A 20389-nucleotide genomic window follows, 5' to 3' on the forward strand; every position below is an offset into this window, starting at 1 on the left:
GAGAAAAGAGGTGAAAGGTGGCTGAGGAGTGAGGGAGGAGACGCTGGCAAGCATCCCAACCTTTCTGCAAGTCAAGATTCGACACTGAGGCTCAAAAGCCCTGACGCAGCCTAGAGATATGGCCCTGGCTGAATCCTATCACGTGTACACAGAGCACAGAGGATCTGTATCCCACAAATAGAAACAGAAATACATGTGTATTAACATGCCTGTGTCGCATATGCATGTCCCAGTGGCTGCGTTTGACAACCAGTGACCAACCAACAGAAGCCAAAGCAGTCACCTCGTGGAATAAGGTCTCCTTTGCCTCCGGGCTCTTCAACACACAGATATACACACACACATGTCGAAGCCAGCTCTGCTCTGTGCACGTTCAAGCCAGGAAATCAAAAGCCGTTTGTATTCACAGGCCGTGTTTGGAGGAAGAGGGTCGGCCAGTTTCCTGCGCCCACAACACAGCTCAGCCTAGAGGCCCTGGCAACAGCCTCGCACCCCCTGTCCGCATCAATAAGGCCACGCCATTGTGACGGACACAAAAGCTGTCTTAGGATAAGCCAGAAATAAAAGGTGCCACTTTTTATTCCTCCCTCGTCCCCTCACTTCCTCCTGGCAGTGTTGGAAAAGAAAGTTAACGGTAGCACACACTCAAGAGAGAGAGAGAGAGAGAGAGAGAGAGAGAGAGAGAGAGAAAGAGGAGGAGCCGCAAATTGCCAAATCTCAAATGTTGCCAACAGTGTTCGTTCACTCACAACAGTCCACACAAGTCTTAAAGAGTTACCCAACCTTTTAAAAGAATTATCCTCCTCACATTGTCGGGCATGTTTTTAAATATAAAAAGGATTTATTGACAAAGATACACACGTGGCCCCAGATTTCCTGTACAGGTGTTTCACTTCCTTTCTCGTGACAGTCGATGACCACATTTCAGATTTACAAACGTATTAGTAGAGACGTCAAACATCTATGGAGTCCAGGGTAAAATATATATATTTATATATATATATATATAGAGAGAGAGAAAGCTCCACAGTGATTTCTCCAGAATCACTACAACAGGTACAAAACAACGGTTATCTACCAAAGCCCAAACACAGTGCAGAATTCACTTTGAGGTATCTTATACGAAAAACAATCTTCAATATTGATGGAGTCACATAGCAGGTGAGTGCGTGCGTGTGTGTGTGTGTGTGTGTGTGTGTGTGTGTATTTGTGTTTAATCGAATAATCCCTGTGCCGTAACAAACAGTTCGTTAAAACCTGCCACTGATTGTATTTAACACTGAACTCATGCACTAAAGGTTCTGGGTTTAATGACTTGAACAAAAAAACTGTTGACAACACAAACTCGTCTGGAACGTCACGACATTCTGTACAGTACACTTAAAAAAACAAAAAAACATTCATCATAGTATCATATACACAAAAAATACTGTATGTATTTTCTTTTGTTGTTCTGTAGGGAACATGTTGACAAGGAGGGGGGGGGGGGGGGGGACTGTGGTACTAGAGACAACGGGGACCCTTGACCTCAGAGCTGTCAAAATGAAAAACTGGTCGACCACGTTCCTGGCCGAGTCAGTAATAGATGGAGAACGAAATGAGGAGTGATAGGTCGTCCTCTGAGCAGAGAGTCCCCGGTCATAGTGCATTACAACGTCTGCATGGCACGTCCATGCAGCAATCTCAGCTTCAGTGCATTTACTTTTACAAGCCGTCCAAGGTACACCTCCTTAACCACAAATTACCACTTGCTTAATAGCTATTGATTAAGCATCAGTTCAGTGGCTGGAGAAGGTTCTATCCATTCTCACTTTCTGGACAAATTGATTGCGTGGGGCATTACTGCCTGTATAGGAACCTGTGGCCCCTTCCTGCCCGATCATAATGTTCATTCTGTGAACACAAAGCATCAGAACGAGGAGTAATGGCTCTAACAGCTTGAGTACAATACGTGTACGGGACCACACAGTACTAAAGGTTATCAACACTGACAGGCTGCAAACAAGTGACTGTTATCACAAGGTTAAATTAACTCTTTATCCTACAGTTCTATAAACCATAGGCCGATAAATTCTACAGACAGCCTTCAGTCCGGGACAGTGCAATTATTTATTTAATACTGAGTCCGTCCGGTTCTCTTAAGCTAATAGAGATCCACACCCGGGGCCAGACACTCAGCGGTGCCCAATCACAGCCTCCGATCCCCGTTCTCCACATACTCGGCCAGGCTGTTGAGTGCCGTCTCCTCGCTCTTGGACTGAAGCACAGTGTCCCCCTTCCTCGAGGTCTTCTTTGTGGCCCGCGACAGCTTCCTCCTGAAGGTGTCCCCAGCCAGGAAGTAAAGAATAGGATCCACGCAGCTATTTAAGCTGGCCAGCCCCCGCGTCACCTGGTAGGTGGCGTAGACGCGGTTATTAAAGTCGCACATGTCGGGGCCCTGGAAGTACAGCCTGGCCCTCATGTTGAGGTTCTTCATCACGTGGAAAGGCATGTAGGAGACGGCGAAGACCGCCAGCACGATGATGACCAGGTGGATGGACTTCCGCCGCAGGGGCGCGTTGTTCATGTCGTTGCAGATCAGCGCTTTGACGATCATGCCATAGCAACAAAAGATGATAATGAAAGGGATGCAGAACCCGAACACCGTCAAAGTCATGCTGTAGATGAAATAACCTGGAAGCTCATCCTCGCTGGTGGTGTCATAGCAAGTGGTTGCGTTACGCTTCAAGCCCGTCCTGGAGTAATACAGGATGGGGGAGATGGCAATAATGACCACCACCCACACCAGCATGCTGGTGATAACCGCGCTTTTCTTCTTCAGTCGACCCAGAGACTTGAGCGGGTGCACCACGCCGGTGTACCTGTGGACGCTGATGCAGGTCAGAAACAGAATACTCCCGTAAAGGTTCACGTGGAATATGAAGCGCTGCAGGCGGCACAGGACGTCCCCGAATATCCAGTCCGTCTTGTTGAAATAGTAGAAGATGAGGAAGGGCAGGGAGAGGACGTAGCAGAAGTCAGCCAGGGCCAGGTTGAACATGTAGACCGAGATGCTGCTCCAGGGTCTCATGTGGCACACGAACATCCAGATGGCCAAGCTGTTGCCCACCAGCCCCGTGATGAAGACCATGATGTAAACCGTGGGCAGGTAGTAGAACTGAAAGCCGGTCTTGGTGAGGGAACATCCTCTCGTGTGGTTGTGGAGATCCGTGACATTGAGCAGGGAGGTTAAGTTCAGGTCCGTGGTCATGGTGTCAGGGGCAAAGGCGGGTCTTTGTACTGCAGGGGAAGGACAGATGAGGACACATACATGTTATTATCTTGCATTTTGGTGTTTTCATGTTTAAATCATGAACACAGAATATCAGATCAGATCGGTGTGGCAGCTCGGTTTCGATTTAAATAGCGTTTGCATGCCAGAGCAGTGGTGCGCATGAGGAGGCGGCGTTCACTGCTCCAAAGTTAATGTCGCTTAACGCACAATCCAATTCACACGCAAACACACACACACCCACACGCACGCACACCCACATTTCAACACTCACCGCTGAGACAGATTTTTATTCCACATTCCTGTAGCCTTCACAGTTGGAAAGGATTTCAGTCAGCAGGCGGATGGGGCGTTACGCGCGGCGGTCAGGTGTCTTCATTCACCTCCTCGAACACTGTTGGAAAATTGTTGGTAAGTTGCGATATGTCCTTCGGCTTTTACGCGGACTCTGGAAGGGAGAGGTCTGGCGTCGGCTCGTCACGAGAGAGGCGACGGTTTCCCAGAGCAGCGGCAGCGGAGAGGGACGCAACAGAGACAGCTGCAGGCTCTGGCACGAAAAGCAGGAATTGTGAGCAGGCTGCGTAAAGCGAGAGGAGGCTCGTTGCGTTATGGAGAGGGGAGGTGCGCGCCACACACACATACTGACTCAAACACACACACACACACACACACGCACACTGACTGGGCTGCTTCCTTTTCTCCAAACGCGCTCTTTCTGATCCTCCCTCCTCCCATTGGCGCCTTGACAGATCTGACCTGCCACAGCACGGGAGGGATATGACTGTTGAAATGTGAATAATCGCCTCATTATCAAGAATAAAGATGACTTTAAAAGTTATGTCAGACATGTCTTTATCTATGGCAACATTTAAGATTTAGTTTGTGTAGATTTGTGGTAATATTATGCGTAAAATTTACAGAATTAAATTCATTTTTTTTTGTTTGCGCTTTAATTTGCCACCAAATCACAACACACATTACCTCAAGGCACTTTAAGGGTTGAGACTTGACAATATTATGGAGAGAGACACAACAGCACTGAACGTTGGAGATCCTCCGGACTTTCTCAAGAGTTTCTCCATCCAGCCCCCTGGTAACACTTCCAGTGAGGGGGTGTGTTGAGGACATTTCTGGCACAGGACAGTTGCAAAAAAATGAAAAAAGAGAAAACAGATATCTCAGGATGAAAACTGTGCCATACACGCCAAAGGAGATGTCACGGGAGCTTTTGGTGATAAGGTCTGACAGCGGTGTGAATGTGACGTCAGCAATAACACGTGATCTATGCAGTGGCATTATTATGTTTCATGGAACTTCTGCATGCTGCACCACACATGTTCTGTGTTGTTGAGTCCCAGCAGAGAATCTCCTGCTGAGTCCTGAACCAATTCTGTGGACGTCCTCCGGAGTTCATGTCTGACAACAGCTAATGTGAAGAGAGTGGATAGCATTGCTGCTGCCTTTATTTGGAAATGAGAACTTTTAGGCCCCAGAATACAGCGAGAACTACAGTTTCATATACCTCTGCTAAAGCCCAACAGCCCCCCCGATGAAGCCACATTTAAATTCAACCGATCTGGATTTTTAATATGGATCATCTGGACCAAATTGCTAAAGCTCATGAATCTCATTCCTCTGAACATGCCGGATTTTTGTCATCGAGATCCCTTCTCTTAAAAATCGAAAGTGAGTGAAATGTGCCATTTTCACTCAATGTTAAAGAAAGTGATAATAGAATCCTGGATCCGCCCCCTGCTCCACATCTGCACCAATATAGTATGTTTTTTCCTCTGAACCATACTGCATCCAAGTATTGAGATAATCTGTACTGTAGTTTTTGTGTAATCCTCCAACCTACAAAGTAAAAACAAGGTAAAAACAAGTTTGTGCTTTGCATAAATTGGCTTATCCTAAAAAGCTGAGGCCGACGGCCTGATGTGAGACAGCAGCCAAGGACAAAGGCAGGGACACAAGACACGAGAGAGGATGGTGGAGAATAGTGAAGGGAGCAGGCCGCGGAGTGAGAGAGCCAAAGGTTAAATGAATTATGCTGTGATGCCGAAGAACTTAAAGATGGTGGGAGCGGAGCGAGCCAGAGCTGCAGCAATAATCTAATGGATGTCTTTAATGAGAGAGAGAGTAAATGTCCAACATGAACTTGTACCGTGGTCCATCAGAGGATATTAGTGGATTGAGATTTTTGTCCTTATAAAATGTGACAGGGAAGCAACATAGGAACAACGTATGAAAATATAGTTTATATTTTCCACAAAGTCACATAGTCCCCTCTCTAACTGGGACAGTGTTTAATACAGCTTTGAATTCCAATATACTGTAACTGTTATTTTTAAGAACATTTCTCCTGAGATCAACATGTTGTAAACTCTACAGAACTTCTACCTAAATGAGGATTAGATAAAAAAGATCTGATAAACCCTTTCTGATTAAATACAAATCGGTAAAGAACACAGTGTCTCCTTGACATGGTGATACCGCTAACCAGACGTTTCCAGGAGAAGCCTTCTCTCTCTCCCTGTACCTGGCTGTGTTGTGGGCGTGCCAGACCAGCGGCGAGGCGGTGTCATGTGTCATCGTGATGTCACAAGGGAGCGGCTGGGTCGGCCTGGCTGTTGACACAGTGTATCAGGAGCCTCAGAAGGATTCTTACATCAGCTCCTGGCTCCACCAGCAGAGCTGTTAAGTCTATATCACAAATCCAAGGTCAACTGCAATTGTACCTCCGATAGATGAACGCATCATTTCACCTGATTATAATAGAAATTAATAGTATTACAGTAATGGAAAAATATTAAATTGAAGACATTTTTTCAGCCAACAAGTCCCATAGAAAACTGCACTTTTGCATGTGAATGAGCGATTGACCAAAAATAGTGTTTGAAGCACATTTTGTCACAAATGTGCTTCTCCCACATTCATTTGTACAACAATAACCAAGTTGTGCCGATTGAGAGTCTTGTGCCGACTGAAACCTCTCTAATTTGGCTCCACTTCTCTTTATTAGTGTGATGTTTGGCACGTATAATGTTCAGATGCTGTGCTAAGGATTGACTAGAGGTTTTGGACTACAATACATCACTTCATTTGAGATATTCACTCTTATAGTTGCAAATGAAATCTTTTGTGTTCCATCTATTTACTAACATCTATACGAATACTTACCTCCACCTCTGCCGATATCTCAGAAGTAATACCTTTGTATATTCGTATGGACACTGTAGTTGTAGTTCTGTGTTTATTTTGGGCTTGTCATATTTCAGCAGGGGCCTGGGAAAAGAGCAGCTTCTGAGTTGCTAAAAGGTTTATTTGAGTATCTGAAGGAAATCTGCCTGTGGCAGTTTACTGTTACACTATCAGCTCAAACCATCTAGTACTGAACATCTATCAAAACACAGAGCATGATGGAATAAGTCCCTTGTGGTTTATCCTTTGTCTGCAAACACAGCAAATGTACAGCTGCTGGCATCGCGGCAGACTTCACTCAAAACAAATTTCTGTTTTGTTTGCGGACAATCATTCCTGAAACGGACCTGGAGAACAAGTTCCACTCGTGACATATGAAGCTGCACATTCAGCGCTGTCCTTTGCCAAACTGCAGTCTCTGTTATCTTATAGGGGATGACGTTAAAATGAAAAAGCTAAATAATCAATGTCTCGAGGCAGGGTGAGACAAATGCTACCTGCTCCTCCCGCCATATTTCCTGCCAAGGACCATTTTCTATTTGGCTCGGAACTCCATTTTTGGCCCCAGACTCTGACAGGAATAGAGACATATTGGACACGGCCGAATGTGCACTGCGAGGTTAATTTAAATGTGCTAAGAAGTGACATTAGTAGGGTCAGTGTGCCTCAACCTGTTAAATGGACTTCTGCTGGGTAATCATTTGATTACATTTCTAAAAGACATCATTTAGGGATTTTACCTTTGACTGAAGAAGAAATAATTGTGTTTTAGTACTTTTGCATGGCACCAAAAAAAAACAGCTTGGGTTTTCTAAGTTAGTGCTCCTTCAACCTTTGGGTGCTTTTCACTGCAATGTATTCACTGTGACAGTCCTGTTATCACCTCCGCCAAGGTGCTTATGTTTTCGCTAGTTTTTCTGGCTTTCAGCACAATTACTCAAAAACGACTGCACTGATTTCTATTAAACTTTGTCGAGGTGGTGGTTTATGACCCAAGAAAGAAATCATTGCATTTTGGAGCCGATTCAGATTCTTTTTCATTTTCTTTACCCTAACGAGATCGGACATTAGCCTCAGCAGGGGTATGTGTTCTCTGGGTGACGCACACCTTGTCAACAGTCGAGTAAAAGAATGAGGTCAAAAGAAAAGAGAGACCTTCTGAGTGTAACAAGTAAAACCAACATTCTACTTAAAGCTGAGGCCGCAACCACCAGTGAAAGAAGAAGTTAAATCACAAATAACTAAGACAGCAACAGAAAGAAGCTGAAACCAACATGGTTCCTTAAATTTATATATAGATGGAGCTTTTGGAATGAGAAACATCACAACCTCTCTCTTGATGATGGCAAATGTTGGTAAACTTATGACATAGAGAGTTTGCAGTGTCCTCTACTCGTGCTACTCTTATGTTTTATCATAATTAATTGAAATTCAGTATTTTAATGATTTTAAAAACAAAGACGAATCAGTGTGTTCTTCATTGAAAGGGAAAAACCCCAGCAACGGTGCGGCCATGCTGAACATTATCTATGGATGAAGCTTCTTAGACTTTCATTTACTCCACTCACACTGTCACAGACTTTGGTGAGTCATGGTTCCCCAGTCAGATCCAGTCCATGTCTGCGGAAGCAGCGTGGCCCTGCACATGCTTCCAGGTGTGAAGCTGGATAAGGATAAAGTTTAAATTACCTCCTGCAGCTCCGGCACCGTCACTCAGTGTAGGGCACGGATCACCGCACCTCGAGTCCCCAGCATCCTAACCGCCGCTTCATTCGGTCTCAAGCGTGTAAAGAGCGTGAAGTATGTGGCGGGATGCGTGACATCATTGTCGACACTTTTAAACAGATCATTGCCTGAGAAATACAGCCCAAATACATCAGAACAAAAACACTTTAACAAGCCCACTGGGTGCTGTTGTGATTCAGCTGCATCAGTGAGTTCAGTGCCTTCCCCAGAAGTCTCTAGACTGATTGGACGTAATACCATTTCCCCTCTTGTCCCAGATGGAATCAGAAGGACAGGCATAAAACGCAGAAAGGAAATTCTATTTGTCTCAGGCTCTGACCTGCATTTTATTTACTTCTTGCTTCACTGGCTCCTCTGACAACCCAGTCGCCGTCAGACTGGCGACGGCGAACAGCGTTTCCTGCCTGTGTCATCCTCATTAATCGAGGTTGAATGGAGATGTCTACTGCTATGCTGAGTGATGCAAATTGGACTCTAAGATGCATTAGCATACTTAGACCAGCGTGCCTCTCATTAATTTGATAAATAAGTGGATTTGTGAGAAATGTACTTTCTTCTTTGCTGGTCCAGAGAAATGTTTCCCAGTGGGTCTAGTTTGCGTTTCAGTTTTTTTCTTTAATCTCTTTGGTTTCCTTCTTGTTCAGTTTTTACTCAAAATTTACTTGCACATTTATTGTTTTCTTCATCCTTCATCATGCCCATAGGAAGACCACCTCAGACACACACTCACACACACACACACACACACACACACACACACACACACACACACACACACACACACATACACACACACACAATTCCGTTGAGCATCTCCAGTGCTTCTGATCTCTCTTATCAGCCGTCCTACAGACGAGGCTGCAAAATACTGAATTCTTCATCCGTCTCTCCTTTTCTGTCACTCTGCATCACTCAATTATCTCTCATTTGCAATTTCTCTTTAATTTTTCCCTCGCTCTTCCCTCAATTCATCCTGCAGCTCCACATCCGTTCCTCTCTTCTGGAGGTGATTGACCCACATGGAAGCTCTCAGTAGCTTGTGTTGTCTCCTGCGCTTTCTGTGTTTTCAGCCCAAACACTCGTTACTACTGTGCGAGAGCAAAACATCTAGCGACGTCTGTCCTAGTGTCTCCGATTGGCTGGCCAGCTCTTTGCCTGGGATGACGCTGCATGGCTCACTTGGTACTTGGTATAGAGAGAGAGCCAACACCACAACAAGCAGGCATGTTGATGCAGGAAAGAAAAACACTCCCTTTCAAGATCTGATCAGGTAAGATAAGAACTCTTTTGCTCCAGAGTTACACTGACTATTGTCATAGTATTTAAAAGAAGGGACATTTTTAAAATACAAAGCTTAATGAGGCGTAAGAGATGGTCGTTGCTTCAATAAATAACAATAATATTAAGATAAGTTACAAAAATATTTAAAAGAATGAACTAAAAGCTAGAACGAAGTAGTAATAGATTTTCTTTTGATAAACATGACAAACGAGAAGCAAGTATTGCACATGATATCAATACAATACTGTAGATTATGAAAGTCATATCGTACACGAAAAAAGGAAAGTAATATTGCACATATAGCACATGATAATGAAAAAGTGATATGGAACATGATGTTGAGAAGTTATATTGTACACGTTGAAAGTTAATATCGAATGTGGTATTCATAAACAGAACGATTGTTTTCAGTCTCAGATGTTTTCTGCCGTCCCTCCCGCAGGAAGAACCTGGACCAGGAGTAGTTGTATAAACTGTTGTGTTCAAGTTATAACCATAGTTATAAGAGCAGTGATGAGAGCACCACGAATCATCACCAACAACAACAACAACAACAACAATAATAATAATAATAATAATAATAATAAAAATAAAATAAAAAGATAATAATAATAATAAATCAGGGATCATGTTCATATTATAATATTTATATCTCAAAATGGTGAAATATGATTAAAAAAACACTGTATAAACTTTCAAAAAAACAAGGACAATGTATTTAAACCACATATAAACTCTCTCAACTCACAGTGTGTTTATGATAGATAGGGACCCGTTGAACTACTGTGTAAACATTGAGATAAACAGTTTACTTAAAGCTGCAACACTTAATATTGTTTGCGTCAACAATGGATCACAGCATCACTTATATCTGATAAGAGCCACTGGTACTGACAAACCCACAGAGAATATTCACAGAGATCTGCAGGTCACATCAGGAGCGCTGTGGCTTCTTTGAGCTCATGGTTCTGGTTTCACGGTTCACGGGGACAGGTCTGCTGTTAGTTTTCACGCTCATCGGGGGTGATGCCACCTGCAGTGGGTGAAAAGTTAGCAAAATAAAACTTATTGGAAGTTTTGAATATTGGACTTTAGCCAGATGGTCGCAAAACACTAAATGAATCCTAGTGTTTCTTGCTGAATCTCTTAACAGACGACTGTGTCCTGACTAGGGTTGCAAAATTCCGGGAATATTCAAAGTTGGAAACTTTCCATGGGAATTAACTGGAAATTGTTGGGAACTTTGGGAACTTGACTATATGCTTCTGGATCTATGTCATTCTTAACATAGGTCTTTGAACAGTATTTGCAAATGTACACAGCCTTTCCTTCTACATTGGCTGGGGTAAAATGTTTCAACACATGAGATAGTGCACGTGGCATTGTTCTGTAGAATAAGATGAGAAAAAAGCTTGTAAAAAAACACTAAAGCATTGCCAGAGATATAAATATTTTACAATTGATGGATAAATGAATAAATGAATCAACGTAAAAGGTGACGTCTGTCCTTATTTCTGTGGCCCCACAGGTAATCTTCGGGACAAGCTGTACCTTTCTCCTGTGAAACACATCATCACAGTTGGCTTGAGAAGTTTCCTTCTGACATTCACAGCTCATATAAAGACTCCCCCCCCTTCCTGCTCTCTTGATTGCCCGAGAACCTGAATTCACACTGGATGGACCTTAAAAGAAAGGTCAGTTAAGTCTGGTGCACACTTTAGCTTTCTGTATACAGCTCTCTCTCTCTCTCTCTCTCTCACACACACACACACACACACACACACACACACACACACACACACACACACACAAAGGTCAGCTGCTCCCCAGGGGTCCTCTGACTGCTACTGTGATCAACAGGCTAAACCCTATGACCAGCCCCGTGTGCTGCACCTTCTCTTCTTGTTTTTTCCGCTCCCACCTCTCTGCCTTCCCATCACTCCCTATATCTGCATCTCCTATATCTGATATCTGTCTGTATGATGGCACAGGATCATTTTCTCTTGCTGGTCCAAATCCAACAACAGATTTTTCTATAATCTGATCAATGCAGCTTAATGTCACGGAGGCCTTCCATCGAGCAGAGAAAAGGTCAGTGTGTCCATTCTGTGTAAATACCACATTAACGTAGTTCCCAGACTGTCAGGCCACTTCCTTTTTGTAATTAAGTCAAAGCATTTTTGTAAGCCGACCATTATGTCATGACATTTGTTCCCATGCATGAGAATAAAATAAGCTAAATCTGGCTTCGTTTCTAAGGATTTTTGTGACCAAAGTATGTCACAAAAGGTCACTTCAAGCGGACATCAGGTAAATCATCAAAACAACAAATTCTTAGTTATTTTAAAAGATTTCTCCCAATCAGAAACAACTTTGAAAACATTCTAGACTAGTGTAAAACTTTGAAAATGAAAACACTAACGTAAATACAAATTTACCAATTCATCAAACAACGCTCCAAACCCAACATAAACCAAAAATAATGACTAAATGCATTGGCAGTAGGCAGAGAGACGACAGTTTCTTCAGGAATGGTTCAACTTCACAAAGTGACGCCCAATTATGCAGATTTAGATCTCACTGCAGTGGGAATGAGGAGAAAAGACGGTCACACATGTTTTCGAACTACCTAGATAAGAAAAGGCTTCATAGATAAGTGGTTGTCCTGAGGCCTTTTGTCCATGGGAGGAGAAGCATGTATAAGATATAAGAATGAGATCCTGCCTGGGTGACGTGACCACTGGATTTAAGATGTGCTTTTTCCAACGGCACATAATGACTGACGAGACATATTGAAATTGGAGACACATCTGCCTTATAAAAAGGGGAATTTTTATAATTTCGCAATATTAATAAACCTTGTCTTGAATCCGCCTGAGGGCTCGCGTTTGCCCGACTGAAATGTTTGGAAAGGAACCATCGTTTCAGCTTGTCCGACCCGTTTACCCCGAGGAACAAATGTTTGATCTTAGATGACAAAACAAGCCCATTTATAAAACTCACGCTGCAACAATAAAGCTGCAAAAACCAACTCAAGCTATGTGCACGTGACATAATGTATGTATTAGGAGGCAAGTGGAGTCAAATAACAAGTGTCGGATGAAAGGAATGTGGACGGAGGGATGGAGGCAATTGGCGGGTAGAGGGATAATCTAATGAAGGTGGTTCTCCATCATCTGTTTCCCCGGCAGCTGAAAACAAGGATTGTGATACAGAGATGCTTGCAGCAAAGTGCGGTAAAGAGTCGGGGCTAATGGCGCACATTAGCGTAAAGCTGTTTGTGTGCCAATACAGTGGTGCTAATGCTGGCTTAAAGACACTCAGTGGCCTGGTGAGACATACAGGATGCACATTACAATGCATTTGCTTCCAGCTGAGACCCGCATCAGTTTACATTCCTCCAGAATCGCCGCAGAACGAAAACCAGATTTTAATCAATCATTTCCTGGATGACTTCCACTTTGTTAACCAACACAAATGAGGTTCGAGCCTGTGGAAGTGCTTCCTGGAAAGGAGCTTTCATTTCTGTAGTTGAGATTGTTTGATTGTACAGTTGCTTTCTGGGAAATATCGTGTTCTTCGTGGAAGGCAATAAAAGAGTAAACGATCGGCGTCATCAGAATGTGCATGTGCCTCACAGCGTTAACATTATCGTCCGTGAACCATAATCTGAATCGCTCCGAATGACTAAATCCTTAATGGGATGAAGCGTGGCGATGAAAGACGCCGCTGACAAATGGAAGGATGCGGTGAGAAAGAAAGGCGGGAAAACTGTCAAACTTTTTCCATTAGCGAGCAAGTCAGCGTAAAATTGCTGAACATTCAGAGTGGAAAGCAAGGTTGTGCGTTTTATGGGCAATTTGACAAGGAGAAAAAAAGAATGCATGGCATTTGACACAAAGCACAAAAAGAAAGGGATCCACTGGTGTGTAAACAAACAGTCTGAACATGCTGAGGTGAGTGTTTGTCAAAAGTGTTGAAAGAAGTGAACATGAAGTGGGAGGAGGACAAAACAAAACTTGAGAGTAACTGTCTGACACACGGACTCAAACACACACACATACAAACACACACACACACACACACACACACACACACACACACACATTTAACAGGAAATACAACAGTTTCAAAGATCTGACTCTGTAATGTAATACATTTTTACTTTAGCTTCTCGATCCATTAATTTAGTGCAACTGCGGCGGCCGTGAAGTGCAACGGTAAATCACAGAATACAATATTGAATAAGAAAACAAAAAAACAAATAAGAAACAGTAAACGAGAAAAGGCAACTGACAATCACACAACACAAAAACAGATAATAAAACAGAACATTAAATAAGACAAAGAAGGAAATGCCAAATAGCAAAACACAACAGCAAAGGAAAGCACACAATGGCTAATAACTAAGCAAAATGACAAATAGGAAAACAAAACGTCAACAAGAAGCACAACGGTGAATAAAAGAACACAACAGCTAAAAACAAAACAAAATGACAAATAAGAAAACAAAATGTTGACTTAAAAAACTCAACTGCTTATAAGAAAATACTTATACTTGTTGCTGTGTTCTATAAATTTGCTACTGTGGTTTGCACTTCCTGGCCACCGTATATACAAACACACACACACACACACACACACACACAAACACACACACAACATGTCGCAGCGGCTGCACTCACACTATCTGAAGTTTTAATTAGTAATTGAAAGTGTCTTCCCGCTCACACGGAGACACAAAGCACTTTCGCCAATTCAAACAAGTCCCTGAGAAATGAAAGGAAAACATTACGTGGGGGATCTCTACTCGTCGGGGGGGCCGGTTATCAATATTCTGCACCACGACAGGGGAGGGAGCGAGATGGATGGAGGCAGGAGGGGGGGAGACTTAAAAAGGCACATTAATGGGCAGCACATAGTGAGAAGAGAGATGTGACGACGGGAAGCTCCAGTGACAGAGACAGGGACCAAAGGGTGAATGGATGAAAGAGAGAGGGAGGAGAAAGGAGGGAGGATGGAGTAGGGTGGAGGGAGGAGGGAGGAGGGAGGAGGAGGGACTACAGAGAACAGAACAGAAGCAAAACTGACAGATATGAAAAGAGAAAGGAGGCAACAGTGCGTTACATCTGGGAGAGGAGGCAGCGCCAAGACAGAAACAATATGCCCTTTCTTGTTGTTGGAGGCAAAGAAAGGGACAGGAAGGCAGCAGTGCACCATGGGAGTTCTGAGGCGTTTCACCGGGGATGTAGAGAAGCCGGCTAATAACCAGGTTCAGATCAGAGGAACTTATTCGCTGTCCACGATGAACTTTCGTCCATATCACACTCTTTTGAGGAGTCACGTACAGCAGCAACTTAAAAATCACTCAAATAAAAAACTCAGCAGTATACTATATTTACATTTATATATATATTTATAAAGAGAGAGAGAGGGAGGGAGGGAAAGAGTGAGATTATTCATAAAGACGGACGAGATGTCTCAACTTCCTCCAACTATCCACAAATGAAGCCAATTGTTCTGGAGATGAAGGAGTACCATCTTTCGCATTTAGAGCCGGAGTCTGTGCAGTAGCCACCGGCTGGGGGTCTGTGTCTGTCGATCAGGTTTCTCCCCATTTCTGGCATCAAACAATAACTTATCTTGAACTCAGATCGTAGTGATAAGAACAGTTTTCCCCTGTTTGTGGGCTCTCAGACACGCTGGCGACCTGTCCAGGTTGCAACCCGCCTTTGGCACGATGTCAGCTGGGATTGGCTCCAGTGCCCCGTGCCAACCACAAAGGATAAGCAGAATGGATAATGGATACTGAATAACGCATAATGCTTAATGGATAATGGATAAAGCTTAATGGATAATGGATGATAATGATAATAAGGATAATAAATATACTTATAGATAACTTGTATCAAACTCCATCATCCAATCCAACCTTTAACCTAATTTGTCCAATATGTCTACGCAGGCTAACACAATGTGTTAATATAGTAAATATGATTATTATTAGTTGAAAGTACCACTGAGCTAAAGAAGATCTTCCAGGACCTGTCAGTGCTGCTCGTTAGTCTCGGTAAAGTATGATATGATCCACCAGTGTTTCACTGATGTTTATTGAAAATCATTTCCCACCGCTGGATTGACGTTAGAATGGCAGATGTTTTTTTTTTTGTTCATTGATAAATCGAATTAAGCTACAGCCGCTATTGTGGAACAGCCAGCGTGGAGACGTGATTTGATCTGTGATTTTATACTCATATTACATCGATTACCTGTCTCCTGTCTTCCTCACCTGTTCGCTGCCACTGCTGCTTCTCTATATCAAATTACTTCATTTCCTCCCTTCACTTTCAGGAGATTGACGTCTTTCGTTCCTCCTCTTCCCCATATTCTCCAGTCGTCACCTCCGTCACCTCCGTCAGACCCGTTTAACCAAAGATCAGATATGCCTCTGTTTTAACTTCACCTGCATGGTCTGGTAAGCACCACTTTTCCAGGCCTAATAAGGCGAGAGAGAGAGAGAGAGAGAGAGAGAGAGAGAGGGGGTTTGAAGCACAACCTCACACACGTGGCTTCCCCAGTTTCATCCTCTGGCTTGTTATTATTATTGATTAATTACTATTCTGCATAAAATATTCAGAGATTAGTGTGAATGTGATGGATCTCTGGTGCTAGGTGTATCCAGCAGTGGCTTTGAATAAAAACAGAGCCTCCTGTGATGAAGTGTCTCTCTGAGTTCACGGTACTATCAACGTTTCCTCACACACGGGTTCATGAGAAACCGCCTGCCTCCGTTTTGGCTGCCTCCACGAACACGCTCAGGCTGAAGGTCACATTGAGGAGCCTGGCGAAGAAATTAGAGTTACTGACCCGAGATGGAACGACGAGTCCCGGCTTCCCTTTACCTCCGTTTGACCCGCAGCAGCTTTTCAAACACATCTCGAGTAAATAATGATAGAGCTTCAACCTGACACAGCCTCATTTTGAGACAAAAATGGAGCTCTGTGTCATGTAAGGTCAGGGAAAGCCTCCCCCCCCCAAAAGGCCAAAATAAAAGAAAGGAGCCTGTGGCTGTAAAACGTCCCCTGCACTGTGATTGCTATCTTCTGTATAAATAAGAGAAACATTTCCTGCTTCCTGTTTGGCTCTCAGAGTTGGATGAGATTACTTGTAAATGTACTCAGTCACAGAATTCAAATCAAATGGTCGTTTTTAAAACAACCACGAAAGTTAACAATTTTTTTACTTTCACTTGGTGATAAATGTACGGACACAAAATATTCCTGTTGTGAACGCGTCAGATCAGAGACTCTTCTTCAGATTTTTTATCTGTGAAACAAACAAACTCTTGACGAGAGACGTCTTTATATTGTTTGTTTGCATTTGCATCATGTCATTTACTGCCCTCTTGTGGCTGCACACAGGCTTTTGTCTCTGGAATCGACCATTGACTCTATTTCTGTAAATTCTGTAGATTTGTGTCCTATTGACAAAGGCTGGGACTTATTGTCAATTAGAAAACAAAAAATGTGCCCGTTAGCACAAAATCCTGGGATCCTCGAGGTCTGTGTAGCTAGCTACAGATAGGTGTGCTCGTCAATATTCGTCTAACCCAGTTTCCATGATTCTCAGATCAGTTATGATCATTGACTGTAAATGGTCCTTCATGCATGTACCTGCACGTTAGAGAATCATTTGAACTTTCTTTTCCATGTTTAGTGGTAACAAATAACCAAACTAATTACACTGTGATTCATGTATCACAGTGGAACTTGTTCAAATGTTTGCTCTGTTAATATAATTTGCTCTTTTGCAGAAGTGCAAGAGAACATATTGAGTCAGGAATATGCTGTCGTATTTCCTCGATCAGGTGGTTTCTCTGTATGTGAATTTGATATATTTTTATGTGATCCTCTGTTATGGAAATATTGATTTGTTGCTGCGTTGCTGCTAGCCAAATGCCGCAGAAAGTTAGCGTAGCTCAAACAGCTATTATGTTTGTTTCAGACGTGAACTCCAGCGTCGGCCCTCGTCTCATAGTTTTTTCCGAGTTTATGTTTTCTACGTGTATTAAACGTCTCTTACGGATATGTGTATTCTTTTTATTTCACTTGAGCTTGTTAATAATACGTCTCCACTCCCACTCGCTCGCTTTGAATTGCCTGGACATTTTCCTGCTGCCTCCCCGATGGGCTCATTCTGGACATTTTACAAGGGGTCGGCAGGAAAAAGTTCCGGGAGAATGTCGAGAGCAACTGACTCGGACATTTGCATTCTCACATGCAGCCCGACTCTGGAAAATCTCAGGGAAATGTCCGGACTTCATAACATGTCTGAAAGCAGCTAAAGTCTGAACTCACATTAGAGACAACAGTTGTTGTTTTTTGTCTAATTGTTTAATCTGTACAATTTTTTTTTCTTTTTGAGGGATTTTCAGGAAAGAGGCAGAACCACCACCGGAAAATGGATTTAAAACTAATTTACTGCGGCAGCCATTAGAGATGAGATCAAATAACCGTTGAGATAAAAATACATGAGATGAGATAGTGAGGAGAATTAGGGGAGAGCTGCGGGCCCTATCCACAAAACTCCCTCTCTCAGCAATAGACCATTTCTCACTCTTCCTAAATCACCAAGAATTAATTACAACACCAGTGATGTAGGTGCCAGCAGCTAAATTGCCGATCCGGTGATAGCGTCAGTGTGCGGATAAGGAAAGAGTGAAAAAGAAAGAGAGAGAGAGAGAGAGAGAGAGAGAGAGAGAGAGAGAGAGAGAGAGAGAGAGAGAGAGGGAGCTCTTGAGGAAACACACACTTGCACATTACGCGAGCGGCATACTGATTCACACACAAGACTTTCAAATTGGGTGTCGTCGGACTGGGAAGGGAGATCTCCACCTCTCCTCCCCTCGCCACCTTCTCCAGGCTGGAGGGGCGACACTGTGACGGAGTTGACTTGAACCCGTTTTGGCTCCTCACTCATGTGAATCCTCTTCCTCCGAGCTGTCCACAGAGTCCTGTCACAAAGATGCAGTGTAGCCCACACCACAGCTGTTGAAACACATTTCTCTCTCTCTCTCTCTCTCTCTCTCTCTGTCTTTGTCTTTCTTCCTGTGGGCTCTGGCATCACAGTGGGATCATTGGGAGGCTTCGCAGGCTCTCGGTTTTCGCTCGAGTTCCCCCAACTGCTGTTTCATCCATCCTCAAATAGCGCCGCAGTCCCATGAAGGCAGACCGCCGCCTAATAATCTCACAATAAGGGGCTATCGTACAGTACGTGACGCTCCAACCTTCCCTGACCTCGCGTCCCTTCCCTTTACTCTCGCCTTTGTGTCCGCGACGTGTAACGCCAGGGGACATCCTGTCGACCGAGTGAATGGTGACTGTTCATCGCCGGGTACAGCTGTGCCCTCAGTGCCCTCTTTGTATGAGGCGTGTTCTGTAGGGAAAATGCCATCCGAGTTGTTCTCACCCACCCCCCCCCCCGCTCCGACCTGCTTCTTCTTCTTCCACTATCCAAGAGCTCAGATATTCAGCAAAATGCAGCAGATTCTGTCTGAGTCTGGTCGAGGCCCAAGGTCGAGGTGCGGAGTTGTGACTGCAGCTTGAAGGTTGGCGCTAAAGTATTTGCTGCATCATTAAATTCCCATTTAAACAGGAAAGACAAGTCCTTTTTATATGTCTTCAGTCTTAAAGACACAGGCACTTGCTGACTCTATAGTGCTGGAATAAAGCTTATCTGTAGTCATGATAAAAAAAAACGTTACAGACCAACTCAATCTAGGTCTTATTTAGTCCCAACAGGACTTCAACAAACTGTTTCCTGCACGTTCACAACTTACATGCTGGAGCGGTGGAGATTTTATCTTTAAAAACTGACAATCAGGACAATTGAAAGTAGGAGGTAGATAATAGCAGTAGCTTCTCAACTAAAGATTTCTATTGTGATCAAACTAAAGATAATAGGAGCACATTCTCAGTTCACACCGCTCATCACCGCGCTCATACCATCTCCACAGTGAAGCGTGGCAATGCCAGCATGACTTGTTATGGGGATTGTTTTCTGCCAAAGACAGAGAGGACCTTGAATAACCTGCAGCAGGGAGCACACAACCTTAGACTGGGGAAACGGTGACCCAGAGTGGTGTTTGAACAAGTCTCTCACTGTCCGTCAGTGGACAAACATAAACCCCCATAGAGCCGACCTTTCTTGTGTGAAGCTTGTCGAGAGTAACCTGAGTAGACTCAATGGAAGATTTCAGTTTCTTTGGGTTTTTAATAATTCAACAAAAACTGTAAAAACAAGGTTTCCCTCTATGAGTTCTGATACAGGGATGTGTGACCTTAAGTTAGCAAGTTTTAGAAATAAACTCTGGAAAGTTGAATAAGGACATTTTCAGTTTGCCTTTGCAAGAGATTGTCCAAGTGTGCTGATTTAACAGCGATAGGAATATTAAATAGATAGATAGATAGATAGATAGATAGATAGATAGATAGATAGATAGATAGATAGATTGATAGATAGATAGATAGATAGATAGATAGATAGATAGATAGATAGATAGATAGATAGATAGATAGATAGATAGATAGATAGATAGATTACTTTATTCATCCCCGAAGGGAAATTAAATCGTCATAGCAGCCGGTATATTTGAATACAATAAAATACAATACAATAGAATAAAATAAAATAAAATATTGAGGTAGAAAGAATAAAAAACAGAAGCACAAGATAAATAGGTAGATAAGGTGCAGTGACAAGATGATGGCAATAGTACTGATGATATGATGGTAATGTTATTGTTAGACAGTGATATAATATGATATGATATATAGTAGAGGTATAAATATAAGTATTTGACTATACAATAGATAATATAATATACTATGA

At 43.1% G+C, this 20389-nt stretch overlaps 1 protein-coding gene across 1 annotated transcript; it reads right to left on the reverse strand.

The window, feature by feature from the left end:
- Positions 1-809: 809 nt before the first annotated feature.
- Positions 810-3856, reverse strand: p2ry1 (purinergic receptor P2Y1). Its single transcript, XM_053422645.1, has 2 exons — positions 3546-3856; positions 810-3279 (listed from the first exon to the last, which is right to left on the reverse strand). Exon 2 carries the CDS (start codon positions 3248-3250, stop codon positions 2189-2191), a length of 1062 nt encoding a protein of 353 aa, XP_053278620.1. The 5' UTR covers positions 3251-3279; positions 3546-3856; the 3' UTR covers positions 810-2188.
- Between the last annotated feature and the right edge of the window lie 16533 nt (positions 3857-20389).

The sequence above is a fragment of the Pleuronectes platessa genome, chromosome 5, assembly GCF_947347685.1.
Source record: "Pleuronectes platessa chromosome 5, fPlePla1.1, whole genome shotgun sequence".
Classification (NCBI taxonomy): domain Eukaryota; kingdom Metazoa; phylum Chordata; class Actinopteri; order Pleuronectiformes; family Pleuronectidae; genus Pleuronectes; species Pleuronectes platessa.

Excerpts from the sequence above, each read along its gene's own strand:
- p2ry1 (XM_053422645.1), bottom strand. The coding sequence starts at position 3,250 with ATGACCACGGACCTGAACTTAACCTCCCTGCTCAATGTCACGGATCTC.